At 37.8% G+C, this 23,116-nt stretch overlaps 1 protein-coding gene across 1 annotated transcript in view; it reads left to right on the top strand.

Moving 5' to 3' along the window:
* Positions 1 to 23,116, top strand: part of ITSN2 (intersectin 2) — an 88,867-nt gene that overhangs the window by 33,303 nt on the left and 32,448 nt on the right. The window contains exons 3-18 of the mRNA XM_086631421.1: positions 853 to 945; positions 2,649 to 2,712; positions 4,568 to 4,731; positions 6,081 to 6,278; positions 6,569 to 6,665; positions 8,348 to 8,490; positions 9,823 to 9,886; positions 12,624 to 12,761; positions 12,879 to 12,964; positions 13,945 to 14,207; positions 14,900 to 15,049; positions 15,277 to 15,417; positions 16,095 to 16,182; positions 16,798 to 16,937; positions 19,680 to 19,816; positions 21,829 to 22,274. Coding sequence (XP_086487547.1) covers positions 853 to 945; positions 2,649 to 2,712; positions 4,568 to 4,731; positions 6,081 to 6,278; positions 6,569 to 6,665; positions 8,348 to 8,490; positions 9,823 to 9,886; positions 12,624 to 12,761; positions 12,879 to 12,964; positions 13,945 to 14,207; positions 14,900 to 15,049; positions 15,277 to 15,417; positions 16,095 to 16,182; positions 16,798 to 16,937; positions 19,680 to 19,816; positions 21,829 to 22,274 — 2,412 coding nt within the window. The remainder of the gene's footprint in view (positions 1 to 852; positions 946 to 2,648; positions 2,713 to 4,567; positions 4,732 to 6,080; positions 6,279 to 6,568; positions 6,666 to 8,347; positions 8,491 to 9,822; positions 9,887 to 12,623; positions 12,762 to 12,878; positions 12,965 to 13,944; positions 14,208 to 14,899; positions 15,050 to 15,276; positions 15,418 to 16,094; positions 16,183 to 16,797; positions 16,938 to 19,679; positions 19,817 to 21,828; positions 22,275 to 23,116) is intronic.

Here is a 23,116-nt window from a genome sequence, read left to right as displayed (position 1 = left end):
GTTAACTCTTGCATTCATTGATTTGAAAAATTGTATTTTTGGCAAGAGTAGCTTCCCCATTAAAACTTCCTTCTACTTAAAAACCAAACCAAATTATGTGTGACAAATGACTTTTCCTGCAAAGGACACACACCCTGACCTTTATACAGCAGGTTGGAGCATTTCTGAAAGTCACTCTGGTTCTGCCTGGTATATCAGTACAGCTCTGTAAACATCATTACTCTGTGTGATTTCTCTTTGTTACTTTGAGGCTGTAATATTTTATACTTTTTTTTTAAGCATTGAAAAATGGTAAGCTGAAATTCTGTGCTGTTTCAAAAACCAAACCAAACAAACAACCCAGAACGTCAATCTTTGTCAGACAAAACCAACATATTTTTGTTAGCAGTCTCAATTATGATTTTAGAGTACTGGCAAGACAAAACATGAGTCTATTTGGCAGCTGTAGGCCCTTAGCCCTCTGTATGAGAACCTTTGAGTGACATTGAATCCCATTTGTTTACCGGTGAGCCAGAGGAATATTTGGTTCACACAGGGTATGGTGAGCAACGTGCATCCTGCCTGGGCTGCAAACAATCAGCAGCAACAGGAAACTGTGTTGCCCAGCTTTGAAGGACAACGGAGGCTGTTTGAAAGCCGAGTGTAAGGCAGTTCAGCTGAGGAATTGTCTCAGCGAGCGCTTGCACATCTGGGAAGCAGGTTTGTGTTTCATAACGTCCTTGCCAAACTGGTAGGAGCTGGGTGTGTCTAGATCTAACTTTGTCTCTCCAGAAGCCAAGCTTTTATTTTGCTAGCGACGTGCTTTATTTTCAGAATGATTCAATCTGTTTTGGTTTGGTTTTTGTTTTTTAGGAGGTCCAAACATATGGGCCATCACCTCTGAAGAGCGGGCTAAGCATGACAAGCAGTTTGATAGCCTTAAACCCACAGGAGGCTACATTACAGGTTGGTCTGAGATTCTGCATTACACATTAACTTCTGTATCCACATAAGTGTCTTTGTAAAACAGTTTGAAAACTGCATCCTATTTCTAGCCCTTTGTTATGTGACCAATAACCATACTCTCTGGACAAACAGCCACCAGTTGTTACTAAACTTCTACAAGCTTTGGGCTAAAGTCTGGCCCAGGAACTCTCTTCTGTTAACCCCATCACTTCTGCACCCAGCGGTTATGTGCTTTTGTTGTGTCTAGTTTCAAAAACCAAGGAATGCCAGGCGAAATCTATGCTTAGATGGGAGTCTGCCAAGGGGCACTTACAGTAGCTATTATGGCAAGTGACGCCAGAGACAGCAGAAGTGGCTCTCCTCTGTCTGAACAGCGTTAGAGAATACTGTGCTGTTAGATAGCTTTGTTTTGGGGCAGGAGGCAGGGAGAGAGATGCTCACAGCTTGTCCTTGTTAATGACTGCTTGAAATTTATTAACCCTTGGGCCTTCAGCGAGTCCTGGGTAAAGCTAATGGCATTTTGCAATGGTCTGCTGTCAGCTCCAGTTGCATTCAGCTGCTTCTTCTCTGAAACAATTGGGTCATGTTGCTGCGCACCTCAGAATTTGCAGGTTTTAAATTTAAGAATCTGTGACGTCAAGAAAAGGCTCGATTTCACTGGCAAAGATGCCTTAATTTAAGAATGCCCTGTTCTTTGTGTGTGGGTGAGCACTAAAGACCAGGCTTGGTCGCTCCTACCTGCCTAACTATCTGCTAATACCCTATCTGATGACTCTGTTGCCCCTGCTTTTCCTCTTTTTGTTCCGAAAAGAACTGAGGAGACAGTGGGAAGTTGTGTGTTTGGAACACGCACACTTTCTGGCCAAGTGATATGTAACTCCTGCTTTGGCCAAACAGCGCTGGGGGAGGTTTAGTGTTTACTTTACCACCAGCTGAAAAGTATGCAAGTCCCAGGGACTACCTGTAGGCCACATCTGGGCTCTTACCTGCGTGTACATCTGCAGGCTTCATTATTTATTTGGCAAGTGCTTGAAATGAAAGGTTATGTATGAATATCAGGGAAGAAAGAGCTGAAAGACTAACTTGAAGTCTTAGCTTTAGGCATCTGTAGTCACTCATAGGTAAGCATAAACACCACTGTCTGTGTTTTATTATGCATTTGTTTAACAACACGATCAGTACCAATTGATGTGGAACTTGATATGGAATTACTCAACAGTTCCCCTTCCCTTCCTGAAATACTGAAATAGCGGATATTCTCTGATGGAACAGAATATTATTTAGAAGATGATATTTTTCCGGAGAGACCATAGTGGCTCAAGTTAGGTTGGGTGAAGGAAAAGGAAAGAAATAGCATGCTTATCCTTTCCTGTAAAAGTAGTTGAGTCAGGACTAAATTTTCAGTCATTTTTACTTCTTTAAGTCTTAGATCTATTAAACTGTTGGCAACTGTTGATTTGTGACCTGTTGAAGCTTTTTATAGCTACTCAAAACCACTTCTCAGAGCAAAGATTCAGGATTATAGAATATGTGGGCATCTGACAATCACTGTCACAAGGGAAAGTGTTAGGCTGTATGACACTGGAAAGCTTGGCATCCAGTGTGCTGGTTCCTTTTGCAAATCTGGTCACACAGGAGTGTGCTGAGGTCGTCTGAAATTCTATGTCTCTAGTGTAAAAGTCTGTCTTTCTTGTTTATCATAGGTGATCAAGCACGTACCTTTTTTTTGCAATCGGGTCTGCCAGCTTCAATCCTCGCTGAAATATGGTAAGCTGTTCTTTACTGTTTTTTTTTTTCTTGGGGTAGGAGATGCATAGCACTCAAATGTTATCTTTGGTGTGTTGTGTTGTCTCAAAGAGGCTTTCAGCAGTCAAAAGTAGGAGTGTTGCCTGAATCATTGTTTTAATACTACTAAATTTAGAGGAAGGATTGAGCCCATATGTGTAGCAACCCTTAATTAAAAAGCAGTATCTTTTTTATATCTTTCTTATGATGTTAATTCAAACTGGATCATACTGAATACAGCCTTTTTGAACTATAGTAAGTGCTTGAAACAGAAAGTGATGATAAATTGCAAGGCTTTCAGAGAGGGAAGTGCCTGTTGGACTGCCACAAAGGTCATTGTTAAGCCTTGTCTTTATATTTTAAATAATAATATGGAAAAAGAGGTTAAAAATATCACTTTAAATAATATGGAAAAAGAGGTAAATAATGGGTTAATGAATTCCTGGAGATACCAAATTGGATGATGTTTGAAATACTAGTAACCACTAAAACATGACAATAATATTAAGCATGGGAAAAATTATACACTCCTAAACTGGGAGTGGAAAATACACTGGAAGTAGAAAACAGGAAAAAAATCTAAAGCTGCATAGAACGTTAGGAGAAGGTCAGTTATAATACACTGTAAGATACCAACCAATGCTGTAATACAGGAACTGGAAAAAGTATTATTCTTTGCAACACTTGAGACAGAAGTTTGCTTCTTGGTAACCCCTCAGTCTTCACTGGAATTCTGTGTTCATTTTGGAGTGCTTGGTTGTTACCAAGATGTGCACATGCTGAAAGACATGGAGTGCAGGCTCATAATAATTAAGACCGACTCACTTGTGAAAGAATGTTAAAGAAACTAACTAAATGCAAAGTTAGTGTCTTCTTCAGACCCTTAAAATGCGTGGAAAAGAGTGGTAAGGAAATGTTTGGTTTTTTACCAAATAGTAACAAAATGAAGCTATGAAGGGAAAAATGCAGCTTCGTATTGATTCTGTTGTGATTTGTTTGTTCTTTTATTTCCCCTCCTAATTTTGTTTACATTCCTGTGCCTGGTCCTTGCATATTTAAGTATCGATAAGATTTCAGATTTTCTATCTCGCCAGAAATTTTGACTGTTTATGTATGCACTGTTGCATGTATTTCCTGTTGTATTTAAGTGTATTTGGAAAAGTGTCAAAGGAAGACAGTGTAGATATCAGGCCTAGAAAAAAAAAAATGTTTGTGAATTAATGCAGTTTTCATAGTGGTATATAGTGCCTTTGGCAGGTTTCTGCATCCTCCTGTTTCAGATTCTTGCATTAATTCCTTACAATACCAAACATTAATTTAAAATAATTAATCTGGCTAGAGGCATAGAAAGAAGCACGGCAGAAGCATGTCTGTAGCAGCAAGTGTATCCACTGAGCAGGAGACTACTGCTTTTCTAAGTGTCTTCCCACTTTCTCAGGTGTTAAATATTAAATATACAGCAACTTTAAAACTCTGCAGAAGACTACCAAGTGAGTTATACTTAATGCAGCTGGATGAACATTGCGTTTGGAAGACCAGGTTAGCCTTCAATAGCTGTATCATAGAATCATAGAATGGTTAGGGTAGGAAGGGACCTCAAAGATCATCTAGTTTGATGTAGATTGAATCTGTAGCTTGGCGAACTAGAAAAATTACCATCTGCAAACCTTTGAGGGTTTGAATATTGCGAAAAGTAGAAAATCTACAAATGGTTGCAATAAGCTTGTTTTGTTGTACAAAAGCAGTAAATAAAGTTGATAAATAGCTTCTCGTGTAGTGAAAAAGTTACATTTCTTCCTTGTGAGCTTTTAAAATTTTATTTTATTTTATTTTTAAGGACACTATCAGACCTGAACAAGGATGGAAAAATGGATCAACAGGAATTCTCCATAGCCATGAAACTCATCAAGCTGAAATTGCAAGGGCAGCACTTGCCTACAGTTCTCCCTCCTGTCATGAAACAAACTCCAGTATTTTCACCACTAATGTCAGCTCGCTTTGGTACTTATGAATATATATAATTACTTAGTGTTCAGAGGTTAAAAAAAACACAGTTAGTTGCAGCGAAATACAAGCATTAATCTGATCATGACAGTTCAGTGACTCAGTGACAAAAACCCGAGGACATTCTGATTTAGAAAATTTGCAAAGTCACATTCTTGACATTCTTGATAATTTCGTTTTTGAAGACATTAAATAATAAAAAAAAACCTTCTCTTGAATTTTGACATGAGATGCAAGAAGGCCATTTACATTTGCCATCTGACTTGCAGGCTGTTGTCTTGTACTGAAGGTCTTTTTTTGTCTCACTCTCACTCATTCACCTATTTATACTTGGGGTTTTGAAAGTTAAACTTAGTAAAGGTGAAAGTTTTGGTAGAACACTTATTTTAAATATTTCTTTAAAAATAAATCAGATTGTCTATTTTGGTTATATGATATGTAACCAAATATATATGATATATATATGTGGATATAATTATTTTAACTTTTTTTTTTCCTCCTTCTCTGACAGTGTTTTGGGATTCAGTGCATGCTTGGTTTTTTGTTTGTTTGTTTGTTTTGTAGAACAAAATACACTTAATTGTCTTCAGCTGGATTACAAAATTAGTGCATACTTCTATGCTGAAATTAAGTGTATGCATATATTAATTACAAGCGTGTTTTAAATGTCTGCCCACCAGTAAATCTTGTGTGTTTGCATACAAGTGCAAGCTGTGATTGGCATACAGTTGCTTCCTATTAACCTTCCATCATAGCATCTGCATGTTGTTGTCTTCCACAAGATTCAGCCAGTAATTCAAGTGCCCTTATTCACTTCAGGCAACTGCCTTAAAGAAACCATTTGCCGGGCATGGGTCCCAAAGTATGAACTTTTTCACCCGTATGGATTCTTCCAGGACCAACACTTGAAAGGGACTTGGTTCAGAAACAGTATCAGCTTTTCCCTATAAAGCGTTGTCACAACTTTAGAATTCCATTCTAATTATCTCTCAGGGGCCAGATGTGCACAGGCTTGCTGAAAAACTAGTTATAGTTGCAATTATAGAAAACTCAATCTTACTCTTTTGTGAAATACTAGCTAAATCTACCTTGAGAATGAATTGCTTGTAAGGTGGTTTGTTTTTCTTTATTTTTTTTTTAATTCATGTTGTTTGATATATTTTCCTTTGTGAACTATCTTGTCTAAACATTAGAGAAAAAGTAAATATTATACACGAGCATCTGTTTTAACTTATTGTGTCTCTGGACGCAGGTTTTTTTGTGTAGTTTCTGCCTAGCATAGTGGAGCAAATTTCTTGCTGGAGCCTCTGCAATATTAAATCATGAATTGTTGGATTTTGTTCTAGGAATGGGTAGTATGCCAAATCTGTCCATGCCAACGTCTATGTCTACCATCACGCCATTAGCTCCTATGTCTCTGACCTCCATGACTTCCATTCCTCCTTTGGTTATCTCTGCTCCCCTGGTGCCTTCTGTCAGTACCTCCTCATTGCCAAATGGAACATCCAGCCTGCTGCAGCCTTTGTCCATACCTTTCTCTTCAAGTAAGTATAGTACAGTCCAGCACTTGCTTTCAGAATTGTGAATCTTATTTCCTCTATGGCTAATTTCAGATAAGAACGCTAATGCTTGCATGCGAGGTTTTTTGGGTTTTTTTTTAAATGTATTTTTTCCAAAGTTCACATTTGTCGAACTGCTTCTAACTAGTTCATCTTAACAAGGCACTGATTAGCTTTTCTTACTTCTGTCAAAGCCTTGAGTGTTTATTACAAAGCGTTACCTTATACCTGGTTACTTTACGGTTTTTGTTTTTGTTTTTGTTTGTTTGTTTCAGCACTGCCTCATACTGGTTCTTTAGGTCCCATGGCAGGAGGGTTTGGTGGTACTAGTATACAGAAGGCACAGTCGCTAATCGATTTAGGATCCAGCAGGTACGACAGTTAAGCTTAAAATGGTTATATCTTAAATTTGAGTAATATGCCTTCCAAAACTTATGGAGCATTTCTCTTTTCAAAGTATATTCATTAATAATTAGTCTATGTAATATGACCTACCAAGTCTGAAAATACAGTGTTTTGGTATGCACAATAAATAATGTTTTCAGTAAATTTGACAAAACTATCCAAAGTAGGTGAGGAGTTCAAATGAGAGAAAGCGCTGCCAAAAAGGAGAGAATATACCTCATTAGTAAATAGAAGTAAAACTTACCAAGTGGTTTTAAAAGCAGTGTTTATGGATTGAGGTGCTCATTCATTATAGAGGGCCTCATGTAATTAGCAAGCATGTAAGAATAGTATTTGTCATAAATATTTATGTGTGAATTTGTTTTATGAATAATAGAAGATTATGAATCTTTGTCATCAGCTGCTGTATTTCACTGATTTTAGAGCTTCACCATAGACAAAGTTAGGGACTAGGTTTATCTATCCAGTTGGGATAGATCCAGGGAACAGTCTCCCAGAAGGCAATCCAGAGGGCATCTCAGCCCCAGCTCAGTTCCCAAAGGTGGCTCAGAAGTGTTTGCACCTCTTTGCTGCCGATACAAGGCATCTGGGATGAACGCGTGTCTCACCTTGGACTCCTCATACAGACATACACGTGAAGCTCACAGATGTTCGATAAGATGATTGTAGGCATGGTGTGTGCCTGTAATTATCTTTTTTTTTTTCTTTTAAATTGGAAAGCTTTCTTTTGCTGGTGTTATAGTAGCTCTGCAAAGTAGCTCTTCTTCAGTGTTCCTGTTGACAGCATTTTCACCATCATGTTAATCCAATTTCATGCAAAGGATGTCTATCCAGCATCATGCCGGAAAGGCTTTGTTTATATCGGCATTCTTTACTTTATTGCCTTGGATAACACTGCACATAGTTTTCAACTTGACAGAGTAGGGGATTACCTTAAACAAGGCAGACTGGGTGTGCTTGGTTTTGTCTGATCTTCAAAGATGGGACTCTGTGAAATGCTGGGAGTTGCAGGTGGAAGTTTTATAGGTATAACTAAACGCTCTGTCAGTGCCATTCTGCAGAAACTGAATGAGTTGGAAAACTTCATTCAGCCTATCATTGTCACTAATAGGAGAGTGAGAGAGAGGTAGAATATAGTGGCTTTAGCAGCTGTAGAAGCTGCTTTTGGTTGTGTGTTATCAGATAAATTTTTTATGCTCGTGTTTATTCGTTTTCGTACCTCTCAAAGTTATTTAGACATCTGCCCAATGCTTCACAGCCCTTGTAAACATTCTTATGAAAGTTGAGATATTTTCCTGTGGTTTCCTGTAGTATTATTTTGCAGTGGCGGACCGATGAATTATGTGGCACAAGTGCCTGTGATACCAACAGAACAGGATCTTGAATTCAAGAGTTTCCTTTTAGATGTATGTCCCTACTTTCACAGTAAAATTCCACATTAGTGATGAAAACATTTATAGAAAGATAGCATAGGTAAAACTCTGTGGAAGTTGTTTCATGTTACCAGAATATGCTATATATCTTCTGTTCCAATGCCTCTTTATTAAGCCAAGTAATTTAGAGTTCTTTCCTTCTCTCTTTTCTTTATTTTTTCTTTATTTTTTCTTTATTTTTTTTAATTTTGTTTTTTAAAAAAAAACATATCACAGTTCAAATTCTTCCTCTAGTGCTTCACTAGCTGGAAATTCACCAAAGATTGCATCCTCAGACTGGGCAGTTCCTCAGGCCTCCAGATTAAAATACAGACAGAAATTTAACAGTCTTGATAAAAGTATGAGTGGATACTTATCAGGTGAGTATGACATTTGGTATGGAGGGGGAAAACCAGCCTTGTTTTCTGCCTCTGGAACATGGCATGCTGAGGGATGAAATCCCAGATTGGGATTTGACTTCCATATGAAATAAAAGCTGATATTGTTGTCATTCAGACCTACGCAGGAGAGAGTGGGTTTCAGCTGCTGGTTCCAGTCAGCCAAGAAATGGAAATACCCATCAGTTTATTGACCTGGACTCTGTGTTAGACATGGAGGGGCCGGAGGAGGCAGCAGTCCCTCCAGGTAGACTGGGGAAGCTATGGCCGCAGCCGAGGGGAAGAAGAGAAGAGTGGCAGTCGTGAGATCTAACTGGAAGATCCTGAGAACAATTAAGCTGGGAAAGTTAGCTTCATAAAGTCATCAGTCATTTTTCAAGCATCAGTCTTTGGAATGAGACTCTTTCTTACGACTTTATAAAAAGGGGGACATCTCACAATCATTTTTGTACCGTGTGCTCCTGTGTATACGTCTTAATAATTGCTAAGATATTTTGGCTTAGATATTTCATCTTTTTAAAGAATGCAGTTTGGGAAAGACACTGCAGCCATTGATTGGAATTTTTCAAAAGTAATTTAAGGGAGTTGTTCCTTGTTGACTTTCAGCGACATTTATGCTGTGCCACGGCGTTATGGTGGTTTCAAAAGACTTCATACAAAGTTAATACAAGAGTAGGGTTTTATGAGAGTTCTTACAGAACTGGATTACTCACTGTAATGCAGTGGATACAGCACTGGCCAAGCAGTTAGTACATGTAAAGTCAGTATGTATGTCTGTAGTTGACTAGATTTCTCATTTTAAGTCAGTGCTTACCAAGCCTCTGCCTCAGTTTCCTAGCCTACAAAAAAGGAGGACAATTCTCTCTTTCAAGAAAAGGACTCAATGCTTTTTATCTCGTTTGGTTGATTTTGGGCTGAAGGTTTATTGACCTGCCTAGAAAGTGATATAGTTCTTTGCTACCAAAGGAAAGCTGACAGCTTTCCAGCATGCTTGGTCAAGCTTTAGGCAGACAGTCAGCTGTGCTTTTGTAACAGCTGGGGGATTACCATAAATACCATTTTTCATATCAGTTTTTCTGGTGGGTGCTCTGAGTGGAAAAAAAATGTACGCAAGAATACTTACATCTTTATTGTGTTCAGGTTGTAATGCCTGTTATTAAGCCTCGAAGTAATGCCAACTGTCAGCCACTGATGAAAATGGATTAGATTAATATTAAAAATAAACATGCCCCAGTTCGTGACCCATTTTTTGCTACATGTGAATCTCCGTTCAAAGTGTTTATTTTTATTAAAATCTTTTACGCTTTCTCTAAGGATTTCAAGCAAAGAATGCCCTTCTGCAATCAAACCTTTCACAGACTCAACTGGCTACTATTTGGTAAGTTTAGTGACTGGTTATGTATTCAATGTGTTTATGGTGTTAAGAGGGGAAATGTACTTTATTTAATAAGAAATGATGAAGGGACACCATAGATCTAAAATCATAAACTGAAACTAAGCTACTTCTTAAACTACTTTGTTCATTAGTACATTTTTCAAAAGATACCTTGACATAATATAATTAATTTTTTCACTCTTTGTGTTTGTTTAACTCCATATAATAATACAAGTATTAATTTCAATTTCTGATTCAGTGATGCACTGGTTTAGCTGAAATGAGGTTTGTTCATTTTAAAAGTAGGATTCTGAAATCAAGCTTGTTAGTTTTAATATATGGAGAAAGATCAAAAATGGAGTAGCCCTTCAGATTTTTAGTTTTACTTCAGTTCCCATAAAGATATCTGCATATTACACATTTGTTAAGACTTGCTTTTACTGTGGTAATGGAAATGGTTACAGTTGTCTGAAGGCGTGAATAATCTGCCTTTACCCCGCTAGCTGTGGTAGTTTGGATTACGCCATCAGACATCACTTGGATGCTATATGCAAAATTTACTGACCCAGCAGAATTTGGAGTAGCTTGGTGCTTTACATCTCTTTGAGTTCCCTTTCTTCTTCCTCTTTATCCTAGGGCAGTCATTTGTTTGTCTTTAGCAGCAGCAAATGGAAATACTCCTTTTATCAGTTCAGCTGATTTGATTGCATGCTGTGAAGGTAAAAATGGAGTATCAGGTTGTATTCCTCCACTCTGCAGTATAGAGAAATTAAGTAGGTACATAGTGACTGTTCTCCTGGATGCCTGACCTGAAGATACCAGTACCCAATGCTAGGAGGTCTGTGTACCCAGGTAGAGGATTAACAGCCCAAGTGTTGCCCAAAGGAAGGAATTACCAGTATTTCTACTGGGGTACTGTACTCACGGTATTTACTGAAATAATGGTACTGTTATGTGTGAATACTGCTGGTCAGTGAACATAATAAAAATCTGATTTCATCATCTCCTGCTTTTGTTTTTCACTGTGGTATGTCTGTGGGTGACGGGTTTTTTGTTTGTTTTGTTGTTTCCTTTTTGGTTTTAATGGGGTGGTTTCAATTGCTTTATTTTTAAATGAGCAGTTCTTTTATTAAGGATTTCACTTAAGTGCAATCTAAGGACACATTCCTGCAATTGATTCTACATAGATAGTTCCTTGAGAAAGGTTCCTGCTTTCTGTGCTTCTTGCTTGCTTCTCTCTGCATCCTTCTCTCTAAACTGATGAGAGATGGATTTGATGAATGAACAGTTCAGTGGATGAGGAACTGGTTGGATGGTCACATCCAGAGGGTAGTGGTCAAGAGCTCAGTGTCCAAATGGAGATCAGTGACAAGTGGTATCCCTCAGCGGTCTGACTAGTACTGTTTAATATCTTCATCAGTAACATAGACAGTGGGATCGAGTGCAGCAAGTTAGCAGACAACACCAGGCTGAGTGGTGTGGTTGAGGGATGAGATACCATCCAGAGGAACCTGGACAAGCCTGAGCCGTGGGCCCATGCGAACCTCATGAGGTTCAACAAGGCCAAGTGCAAGGTCCCGCACATGGGTAGAGGCAACACCCGGTATCAGTACAGGCTGAGGGATGAAGAGATTGAGAGCAGCCCTGCAGTGTAGGACTTGGGTACTTCAGTACTTCCAGTACCTGAAGGGGACCTACAGGAAAGATAGGGACAAACTTTTTAGTAAGGTCTGTTACAATACAACAAGGGGTAATGGTTTTAAACTAAGAGAGGATAGATTTAGACTAGATAAAGCAAGAAATTTTTTACAATGAGGGTGGTGAAACACTGGAGCAGGTTGCCCAGAGAGATGGTAGATGCCCCATCCCTGGTAACATTCCAGGTCAGGTTGGACGGGGCTCTGAGCAACCTGATTGAGTGGAAAGTGTCCTTGCCCATGGCAGGGAGGTTGGACTAGATGACCTTTAAAGGTCCCTGCCCACCCAAACCATTCTATGATTCTGTCATCTCTGGAAACTTTTCACTGTTCGCCCCTCCCTGGGTTGCATGGGAGACATGTTTTGTAGGCTAACAATACGATTGTGTGGTTTGCCTTCTCCTTAGAAGGGGTAGGTGAACCTTTTCCTACCTAGTGTAATGTACTCTGGGACAGCTCACATCTTCCTTCCACTGTTGAGGAGACACTAAGGGAAAAAAGAACTCTATGCAAAGGTTCCTGTTGCAGAATTTGATGTCATAGAATCATAGAATTGTTAGGGTTGGAAGGGACCTCAAAGATCATCTAGTTACAACCCCCCTGCCATGGGCAGGGAAATCCTCCACTACACCAGGTTGCCCAAAGCCTCATCCAACCTGGCCTCATCTTATATAATGTTTTCTTTTGCTTTAAAAAAAAGTAATTGAAAAAGTGGTTTCCAGCATTTTGAACTGCTGAAGAACAGTCCTGGATTCTTTTCCCAACTCTTCTCTTGGTGATGCAGTAAATCAAGAGGTGTCTCTTAACCTTTCCTGTCCTTTTTGCTGTATTTTACAAAATCATCTGAGTAGCAGTGCATTATTAAACAAAATAATATCTCCTTTCATCAACTATTCGTGTTACTAATTGTGATTATTTTTACCAGAACATTTAATAAGAATTCTCTGTTTTAAAAATTATTTTTACAGTACATTGTTTCAGCTGTCATTTGTGAGTGATTGTGATGCTTGGTTCTAATTATTAGTGCTGTTGAAACTGTGCAGGTCACTAGCTGATATTGATGGAGATGGACAGCTGAAAGCTGATGAGTTTGTGTTAGCCATGCACCTAACTGATATGGCCAAAGCCGGACAACCTCTGCCACTAACTCTGCCTCTTGAACTGGTACCACCTTCTTTCAGGTAGATCACTGAGGGCAGTGAAATATAATATATTTTCAACTGAAGTATTTTATACAAGAAAAAAGCCTTAATTCTCTAACAATTGTGGTTGTTGTTGTTTTTTTCTTTTCCCTCCAGGAGTGGAAAATATACTGAAAATGTAAATGGAACTCTGCCATCTTACCAGCCTGTGCAAGAGGAGGAACCACAGAAAAAACAGCCAGGTAAAATAGGGTTCACATTCTTATTGTATAGGACTGTCTTTGAAGGGCCCTGAAACCTTTAGAAAGTAGAAGACATAATCAAATCCATAGGGAGCTTCATTTCCGAAGCTAGATCCTTTTTAACTTGGATGGTAGAAAGCTTGTTAAGTGAATGTAATCAGCTTATTACATCTGATAAAATTGAGAAAGCAGAGATAGGGGCTATTTTTAGGTCTTAAAGGAAAAGTGTGCTGATTAATAATGTATTTTGCGAAAGAAATCCTTCATGGCCAAATACTGCCATGCTACTGTAAATTTTTTTTCAGTTGAAAGTTCCTGGCAGTACTTTGCTCTGGACGTTTTGAAAACGAGACGTTCCAATTTAGTTTAACTCTCTGAAAACTAGATGCAATTTCCACCTAATGTAGGTTGTACTGTTGACTCCCTGATGCTACCCGCAAAGGTCTCTGACATGCACAGCAAGACATGACTTGCCTTTGTTTTTGGAAAAGTGGTTGCTGGGAGCCTAAACCATTCCTTTGTATCTCTTTTTATCCTGTACTGCAGTAATTGAGCTTAATCCGGTTTTATTTTCTGCTCTTTTTAGCTAGGAGCTCTTACAGGGAACACCCTTAAAAACTAAGCTCTTTCTCTGTGTGTTAATGTTTCTTGCACAGTGGAAAACCTTTTTAACAGAAGATAGTCTTCTCCTAGCTTATAAAAGCTCTTCTTTTATGTTTCCTCTGAAATTCAGGCCATTTTTGTGGTAAATTTTAAATTGCAACATTTTTTTGCAACTGGAATAGACTTAGGAAAATTTAAAGATGTTTTTTGAAAAGAAAAATAATACTTTAACAAATGCAAGATGCTTATGTCATCCATGACCCAACAACCTGAGCTTGCCAAAAAAGAAAATATCTGTCTTTAGTGACATAACCGAGGTACTTGTTTAAGGGCAGTGTTTTGCACAGGACAGAAGTAACTCTATTTCCTTATTATAGTGACATTTGAGGACAAAAGGAAAGCCAACTACGAGAGGGGTAATATGGAACTGGAAAAACGCCGTCAGGTCCTGTTGGAGCAGCAGCAGAGAGAGGCTGAACGTAAGGCTCAGAAAGAACGAGAAGAACAAGAACGAAGAGAGAGAGAACGTCAGGAACAGGAACGGAAAAAACAGCTCGAAATGGAAAGGCAGCTGGAGAGACAACGGGAGTTGGAAAGACAAAGGGAAGAAGAAAGACGGAAAGAAATAGAAAGGCGGGAGGTTGTTTTCTTGAAATTACGTTTTAATGCTTTAAGGAAAATGTGTGTGCATACAGTATCCACTTGACAGAGCATTCAGGATTTGAATGCTGGCATTGGTTCTGCCTCCTCGCATGGCTTGTGGCAGGTTGTCTTGGAGAGAGAACATAGTTTCTGTCTGAAAACACTGCGTCTGTTATACATGAATCAAGTTTTGGTATAGGTTGAAGATTTTCAGATACTTCTAGGACAGATTTTTTTTGGACAGATTTATTGGATTTATGCAAAAATTTGTATACCAAACAAGACTGTACTGCATTCATAATTGATAGTATTTTGACAATTGAACTTGAGACGTATTTGCTTCTACTTGGTGTCTCAGCGCATGCATAAAACTTGCATATTTTATCTCGTTCTGTGAAATACTCAAAGGACATTATGAGCAATATCTGTCAATGGGCAGTATTCCAAGCTAAATGGGCTTTCTTTCTGAATTATGTAGCTTTTCTTTCTCCAGAGTTAGAAGCATGGCATGAAGAATCTTATAGGATCACTTCCTCCATTCTCTGATGCCGAAGCATATAAGAGCACTTTACAAAAGACAGTATGTTGTGTTGCTCTTATGCTATTTAGAAATAGAGTGCATTATATTAAGTCATGGTCTCTGAGTTCTGCATCTCCAGTGTAATTTAAGGTAACATAACTTTTCTGCAGGCAGCAAAGCAAGAACTTGAGCGCCAGCGACGATTGGAATGGGAGAGAATTCGTCGCCAAGAACTTCTTAATCAACGTAACAGGGAACAAGAAGAAATTGTCAAGTTGACTTCTAAAAAGAAGAGCCTTAATCTTGAATTAGAAGCCCTGGTAAGACAGAAATTTCTCAATGAATCTTGAAATACAGTGTTTTCTAGTATGCAAATCTTAGAATCTATGTTAATGGCCTTTTAGGAGTTTCACTGTTTTGGATGAGCCATCTAAAGCAAATATTTTGGGTTCTTCTAAAGAATTGATCATGAACTAAACTGCCCACAGATTTAGTGGAGCAGTGGGTTTTGCCATATATGGCATATTTTTCCTTGATTTCTTTCTAGACGGACAAACATCAGCAAATCTCAGGCAGATTGCAAGATATTCGAAGCAAAAAGCAAATTCGAAAAACTGAGCTGGAGGCTTTAGATAAGAAGTATGACCAAGGAATCATGGAAGTCAAGCAACTACAACAGCAGCTTCAGGTATGTAACTTTCTGTTAAGCTTGTAGTTATCCTTTACTTCCTGTTCTGTGTTTCTGTAATGCTGTTGATGAGGACAGTTGTCAAAGCCTCAGCTGATCTTTTGTGAACTGCTAGTAGGGACTTCTCTTTAATTATGAATTCTTTTGTGGCTCCAGACTCAAATTTTTACAAGGGATGTTGTCCTGTATGCACAGCAAGTTGTTCTTTGGGCTGAATTACCTTGCTGCTCTTTTTCGTTTTTTCTCTCTTTGAATAGCAAGAAGTGAATTATTTCAAATCAGTTGACTACCATAAATCATCTGCTACTATATTTTTATGTAATGCTCCTGCACATCAGGGAAACTTCTTTTCATGTTCCTATGTGCAACAAAAAGTTACTGTTTTATGTTAGGCTTGGGGAAGTCAACTTAAATGTTGTTATGGTAATATTTAAACTTTTAGCATGTCTGTTAATATTTTTTTTTTCAGCTCTGTTAATGTTTTTGGGTCAAAAGCATACAATTTTAATAGCATTTATCTTGAGAGTGTAAAAGTAATTTTTTACTCTACCTTATAATGGTAACTTGCATCCACATTTCATTAACATGAGTTGAAGTTATGTTTGAAAATTACCCATTTTTACTTACTGATTTATAAACAATATTAAAATTTGTTACGTTCTCTTCAATACCTACAGGAATATCAGAATAAACTAATCTATTTAGTTCCTGAAAAGCAATTGTTAAGCGAAAGAATTAAAAACGCTCAACTTGAAAACACTCAAAGTAAGTGCCTGCAAATAAATTCTTTGGTTTCAATACACTGGCTTTTCATCGCTTGTAAAAAAGGCTGAAAGATACAGGAGTCTTAATCACACCTGCCCTTTCATATCTTTTTAGTTAGTACCATCTTAGCATTGTTGCATCTGCATCGTGTTATTTCCTTCATGTTTTAAATAAGGGGCAAATAAACACATTTTTGCAGGAAAGCACAGATTTTCCTTGAAACTTTATTTGCACGGTCTATGCAGCCCACAGATACTATTACGTCTTGTCTTTTTTTGGTAGTGTAAACTCAAGGGAATTAATTTTTGTAAATTTACACTGGTCTTTGTATTAAATCATACTGGAAGTCCTTTTAGAGAGTAGCTTGCTATGAATTCATCTGATACTAAAAAAAACCAACTTGCAAATTGTTTTGTGTATATTACATGTAATGCCTGTATGTCTCAGTCAGGTGTTGGGGCCATTTCTTCTGTGTGCTGGTACAAATAGAAAGGTACAAACAATCAAGGAATGCTTGTGAGGAAAGAGGTTGGGAATGTGCGTATATTAGGAAAATAATAAAATGATAAGTGAAAACAAAAATCCTTGTAAAATTGCTTGTCATTCCTTATGCAGGTACAGGACTCACCTCGGTGCACAAGAAGTCCCTAGAAAAGGAAGAATTATGCCAAAGACTTAAGGAACAGCTCGATGCTCTTGAGAAAGAAACTGCTTCTAAACTTGCTGAAATGGATGCATTTAACAGTCAGCTTAAGGTACATGCATTATCTTAATATTTAGTCTTAAGCAGTATTTTTATTGCTCCATGCAGTCACAAAGGTTAGTTGCACTTCTGCCAGGCTTCCAAAAAGATTTCCCCAACTTCCAGTGTCAAATAAGAATTTCCAAAAGTCTTGGAGTAAATAATATAATGAAAATGCACTTTAAACTATTGTTGATGTACTTAAATATGAATCTCTTGCTAATCATTGCTTTGCATGAATCAACCGTGGCTCAGTCTCAACTTTTGCCTACTAGAATTCATTTTGATTTAGAATCGAAGTTTCTCAGGCCCTTGCAAATTCTGTTCTTATGGTACCACGGTTATATTGGCTACAATTTTTGAATTGCAGACTGAACATTTAACTATTATTGAAAGAAATACAGGTTTTCATAGTACACTGTACAAGATCTGGTAGCAGACTTAGGCGCTGTCCTAAAAGTAGGTCACTTGTGTAGAAGTTAAGAAATATTGACCACTGTCCTTGAAGTTGTTTTTGTTTCAGAGGCAAACTCTTGACTTCCCTAAAAACGCATGCAACTCTCATGCAGGGTGGCGTGCATCCGCTTAACTTTATTTACCAGCTTACTCCTACTGGCACTGATGTGAAATTTGTTCTTAAGTAATGGATTTATGCTGGGCCAGGATGACGGCTCTGCACTCTTCAACAAAAAGAACACAAAGAAAAAATTTGTAAACGTTTAAGGCGTTTCTTTTCTTTTTAAAAAATGGCTACATATAACATGCAGTTTTAGTTACTTGCTTATTGCATGGCTTGCTGTGTTCAGTGGCTGCATCCACCATTTAGTCTTCCCTAAAATATGTTTTCCAAAATACAGTGCAAAGATTAATTGGCTTTTTATCTGCCTTATCTTACAGTGTGAGAATATGGATGATTCTATTCTTCAGTGCCTTTTGTCTCTGCTAAGCTGTCTCAACAACCTCTTCCTCTTACTTAAGGTTATTTTCTAATCTTTGGCTCTTTTGGTTTTTAATTATTTCGCAGTTTTTCTCTGCTTACCCTTTATGTTTTGATGTACAATCTCTATTAAACAAATTCTCCGAAAAGAAAATCGATGGGCTTTTTTTCTTTCTGCTAGCTTTTACATCCTCTTAAAGACTTAAAAGCCAAACTGCAAAATATTCATAGCTGTTTTATTTCTTAACAGACTATGTTCACTCTGTTGTTTTACCCAGATGTTTTTATTTTTAATTAAAATAACATGAACCAATAAAATACTGTCTTAGGTGGAAACAGTGTCTTCGTCCACTTTTCCATCTGTTGTTCTCTACCTGTCTCACTGTGCTCGTATCCATACATCTTAATCTGTGAGTCAGGTTAATGAATTTTCATTCGAGTTCAAGAGTCTAGAAATAGCATCAGTGCCCAGAATGTGACATATGACATAGCAAACGCAATGCTATTAAACCTCCAGATTAACCCAGTACTAAAGCCTACTTGCTGTTTTTTTCTCAACACTGCTTTTGTCTGCTGGGGTCAGAAATCTGAATTTATTATTTTTTCACCTCATGAATTATTCTCAGAATTACTTAACTGACCTTTCTGTTTTGTAAAAGGGTTATTCTGTCCTTAAGTCAAGGATAGAAGAGTTTTTATAATGCAGTTTTGTTTCCACGGTGATGTTCAATTTCTGTGCAAAATGAGAAGAAAAATTATTCTCAGCTGAATATGTTTGGGGAAAAATAGTAGCCAATTGTTTGGTTTAGTTCGTTGCTACAGAGACTTTCACTGATGCAGAAATCCTTGTTATCTTGCCCTTTTTATATAAATTGCAAAATATCTCTTAGGCAACATGATTGTTGGTAGAGGTGCATGTTTTAGTGAGAATAGATCATTCTTCATTGCTTTATTTGCATTTACAAGAACAGATACGAAAAGCCAGGTTATACCTGTTGCATTGATCAGTGTGTGTCAATAGGATTCCTAAGAAAAAATAATACAGAGTCTTGCAGATGTTTTGTATCGTGAAGTACAATCTAAAGTAATTCTATTTTTGATTTTTTTCCTCCTGTAATAAATTTAATTATTTCAAAGATTCATGCTGATTTTCTGCTGTGAAAAAGTTTGTTATCAAAGGGATCTGGAATAGGAATTGAAGGATGTGTTCGAAAGAAAAAGTAAAACTGTGAAGTTTACAAATACAGGAAAACTCTAGTCTGAGTTTGTGACTTTAGGCTATGGCTTCCCTCAGTGGTAAGCCTGCTGGATATTTTTATAAAGTTTTTCTGATTTAAATGTGGGACTGATCATTCAGAAAGCATTGCAAAGGCGAACAGCCTACTCAAGGGATGCATTCTCAGGTGGATGGTATTGTGTTGGCTTTCAGTTGAAGTCTGCCTCCTCGGCAAACGTGTCTTGTAGTTATTTAAAATATGCTTCATTGCCTTCTGTGTCCTTAGATAATGTTGTGTTTGAGCACTCAGTTTTGTATCTTCCCTATTCCTCTGTCATATTTGCTGTTTCCAGCAGGTGTATGACTGGAAGGGCTCTTTGAAAGCCTAAATTACATCAAAAGCTTTGCAAACCTGCCAGCAACTTTTATACTTCAGTTTATTTGACTTTCTTTACAGTGACCTCCAAGGACTATTAATAACTTAATATTACTTTGTCCATTTGTATTAAAACTCGGTTCATAAAGCATTAAAATGCCTGGATGCTTTTCTCGAAAGATTGCCTTTATTCCTTTTGATGTACTTCGTTGTGTTTCCTCCTTAGGACCTGAGAGAAAGTTACAGCACGCAGCAATTAGCCTTGGAGCAGCTCCACAGGATCAAACAGGACAAAATAAAAGAGGTAGAAAAAAGAAGAGCTGAACTTACACAGAAAAAGCGACTGGAAGATGAGGCTGCAAGGTACCATGTCTGAACGGATCAGTGTTGCAGTTTTTAAAGCAAAATAATGCTGTGGTGACTTTAAGACACAGATTGTAATAAGCAGGAGGTCTAATCGGTAAAAATACATTCTAGTGAGTTGCCTTGGAGAAAGTATTTTATATGGAGTATCACCGATATAAGACGATTTGAATTTCTTCTTTCCAATCTGTTTTTATCTTATTATTAAAAAAAACCCTTATAATTCAGATAAACCAAGTAGTCACTCTTGCTAATAAGATTTTTAGCTTCTTTAATACATAATCCTCACACATTTAAGATTCCTTATATTTTCTAACTTGTTTCACTGGCCTTCAAGAGGTCTGACCTATTTCCTTAAAAGCCCTTCTGACTGAGCAGTTTTTAGTTTTCTGTCACGTATATCCAGACAGTTGTGAAATTGATACTTAAGACAATAGGAACGGCATTGACTGTTTAATTTCTCTGTTAATCTTCAAAGCTAGGTGAGTGAGCAAGCTTTGAGTTTTAAATTTAGTTCCTTTTTTAGGAGGACAATGAGAAAATTCGAATGTATATCTGAGAGGATCGTCCCTTCACCTATATGGTCCTGGTTTTGCTGAGCCCAGCTTTGTATTAAGCACTCAAACTTTTACTGTTCTCAGCTCTTGGTTTCTCATGGTCTTGTTCCCAAATAATTTTGTTCTTTTTCGTTTCACTGATTAAGAAACCATAATTGCTAGGGTTTGAGTCCAGTCTCAAGATGCCACCGTTTTTTCTTCTCTCCAGTCCTTCTGCTATCAGCTGCCCATTTTGCGCTTAGCAGCACTGGGTTGAAATAGTGTCAGAGAGAGGGTGGATGAGTGCTCTCAGTGGGCAGTCCTCAGCTCTGGAATTGCTTTGGTGTAGTAATTTTTAAATTTTCGTCTCAGTCAGAGAATTGCTGTGTTTTGTCTTTTTTAATTTGGGAGTTTCTTTATTAATGATTAATATTCACTTTGACTGTTTTTAATGAAGCAGAGCTAGTGACCTTGTAGTGTGTGTGATTCATGGTATTAACTCGTGACAGCATTTTTCTACAATAGTGTGATAGGAATGCCGTTACGTTCGTGACAATTCCTTTAAAAGATCCGTATGCCATATGTATAATCATATCCTGTTAATTTCTCTGTTGAACATGGCTAATATGATAGAGTAGCAACATTACGACACAGCTCCTACTAGGTCGTGTCATGTGCTTGAAAACAGTAAAATCACCATCAGATGAGTGGACCTTCCACAGTGATTTGATGAAGCAGTCTCCTCTAGGTGTGCTTCTTCCTCAACAACCTCTTCAGAAAGTGACCCAAAGCAATAGGTCAGCTCCTTTCAGAGGAAGCGTCTTGACAGCCAAAATACAATTATTTTGAGGGTGTTAAACTGGATAGTAACTTCTTTGGGGAGATGTGGCATAGGATAAAATCTGAATAATTTCAGAGAATACAGTCAGATTTCCAAATTCACTTGATGTCCGCTGAAGAGTGTGGCAGTGGTGGGGATAAACATTTCAAATAGATTGCCACTGCTGAAGGCATAAAATTAAACTAGCAAAGAGCAGCATGCAAAGGCTATTTTTATGTATGTACCAGAGTGAAATTTTGTTATTAATCTGTTTGGAAATCTTAGTTTCCAGTGGTGAGATTTGGATACTACCTTGGTGGACAGCTTAAAACCACTTTTGTTCAATTAACAGATCACATTCTTGCTCATCAGGATGTAGGTGAGCACAAGTGCTTGTGGAGGTGCTGCACAAGTAACCCTGTGGCATTGTTTCTGTACCAAGAATTTTAATCCATTTGTTATTCGTATGTGAAATACACTGGCACTCTTGTTAAGACAAGGTGTGGTCTCCTGTGGAAGAGCTTATTGACCAGGAGAAAAATACTTCATGTCATAGACTCAATTGTACTTAAAAGTGCAGTCAATTACTCTGTGAACATAACCTCATTATTTTTATCCGAATGTTCTCCCACTCCTCTCTCATTCCTTTCTTTCAGGAAAGCAAAACGAGAGAAGGAGAACCGATGGCAGGAAAATATCCGAAGGGAAGAGGAAGAGAAAAAGAAGCGATTGGAGGAAGAACGAATGCAGGAAAAAGTTCAAGAAAAGCTGAAAGCGGAAGAAGCAGTTGCTCTGATGAGAGACAGGGAAAATAAACACCAGCTTCATGCAGAGGAGGAGAAAAGTAGGCAAGCCACGATCTTGAGGGAAACAGAACAGCAAAAGCAGAGGCAACTGGAAGAAGATAAAAGAAAGCAAGAACAAATTGCAAAAGAAGCTGAGGTGAGACGTAAGCAGAATGAAGAAATGAAGAAGATAAAAGAAGTGACCAACTCTCAAGAGGTGGAGAAATGCACTTCTAAATTGAACATAAATGAGAAGCTTTCAGATCTGTTGAAACCAACAGAGGGTAAAAGTCTTAAGCCACCCTGGCAAAATGAAGGTAATCTTAGTCTGTTAGATTTTTGCTTTAATGGCTCTTATTTTCCTGTTATTTCATCCTTTAAACATATTATTTTAATGTGACACTATGGCAGACTTACTGTCTAAAATATTATTAAAAAAAACCAAAACAGCAGTTTCATGTCTTTAGTTAGTTATAAATCATCCTATTAACTTAGGTTACTTCTATCAGTTTTTAGCACCTGTGACTCTGATGACAAATCTTGCGCTGCTCGTGGCCAACAAATCACAGATGCTGGAAACAGTAACATTTTGGCTTTTCCTAAGGCCTCCACTTTCTGGCATTAAAGCAGAGTGCCAATATGGAGGAGTTTTGCTCAATGATGAGTAAATGGGCAGGTAATGCTCAGCACAGTGATTTATTAACATTGAAATCTAGTTTATTTCTGCATTACTCAGTGCCTCTTATTAAAAAATAAATAACTGAAGTAAACATAACTCTAGTTGTGGGACTTTGAAAAATACTGGCTTAATGATATTTTCGCTAAAGGGGGTTTTGATTAGTTCCATCTTTCATTAGTTCTTGTCAGCTTTTATTCACCACTTTTATCACCGAATTCAGCCATAACCAAATTAGAGCAGCGCTGAAAGATATTTGCACACCTCAGCTATACCTTGTAAAACATTCACTGTTAGCAACATCCATCGCAGACTTGGAGAACATAGATGGAAAGAAAGTGGAAATCATGATATTTTAGGTTTCTAAGTAAAATCTTCACAACTGCTGCTGAACACTTACTGTAGTAGCAATGGTACCTTTGCAACTTAGAAAATTAAAATTGTGTTAAAGGAGACTTTATTAAGGTACTGGCTTAGCCAGAG

This window comes from Tauraco erythrolophus, chromosome 2 (genome assembly GCF_009769465.1).
Source record: "Tauraco erythrolophus isolate bTauEry1 chromosome 2, bTauEry1.pri, whole genome shotgun sequence".
In the NCBI taxonomy this organism is placed as follows: domain Eukaryota; kingdom Metazoa; phylum Chordata; class Aves; order Musophagiformes; family Musophagidae; genus Tauraco; species Tauraco erythrolophus.
The sequence above is the reverse complement of the archived record's forward strand: the minus strand, read 5'-3'. Positions and strand labels throughout refer to the sequence as shown.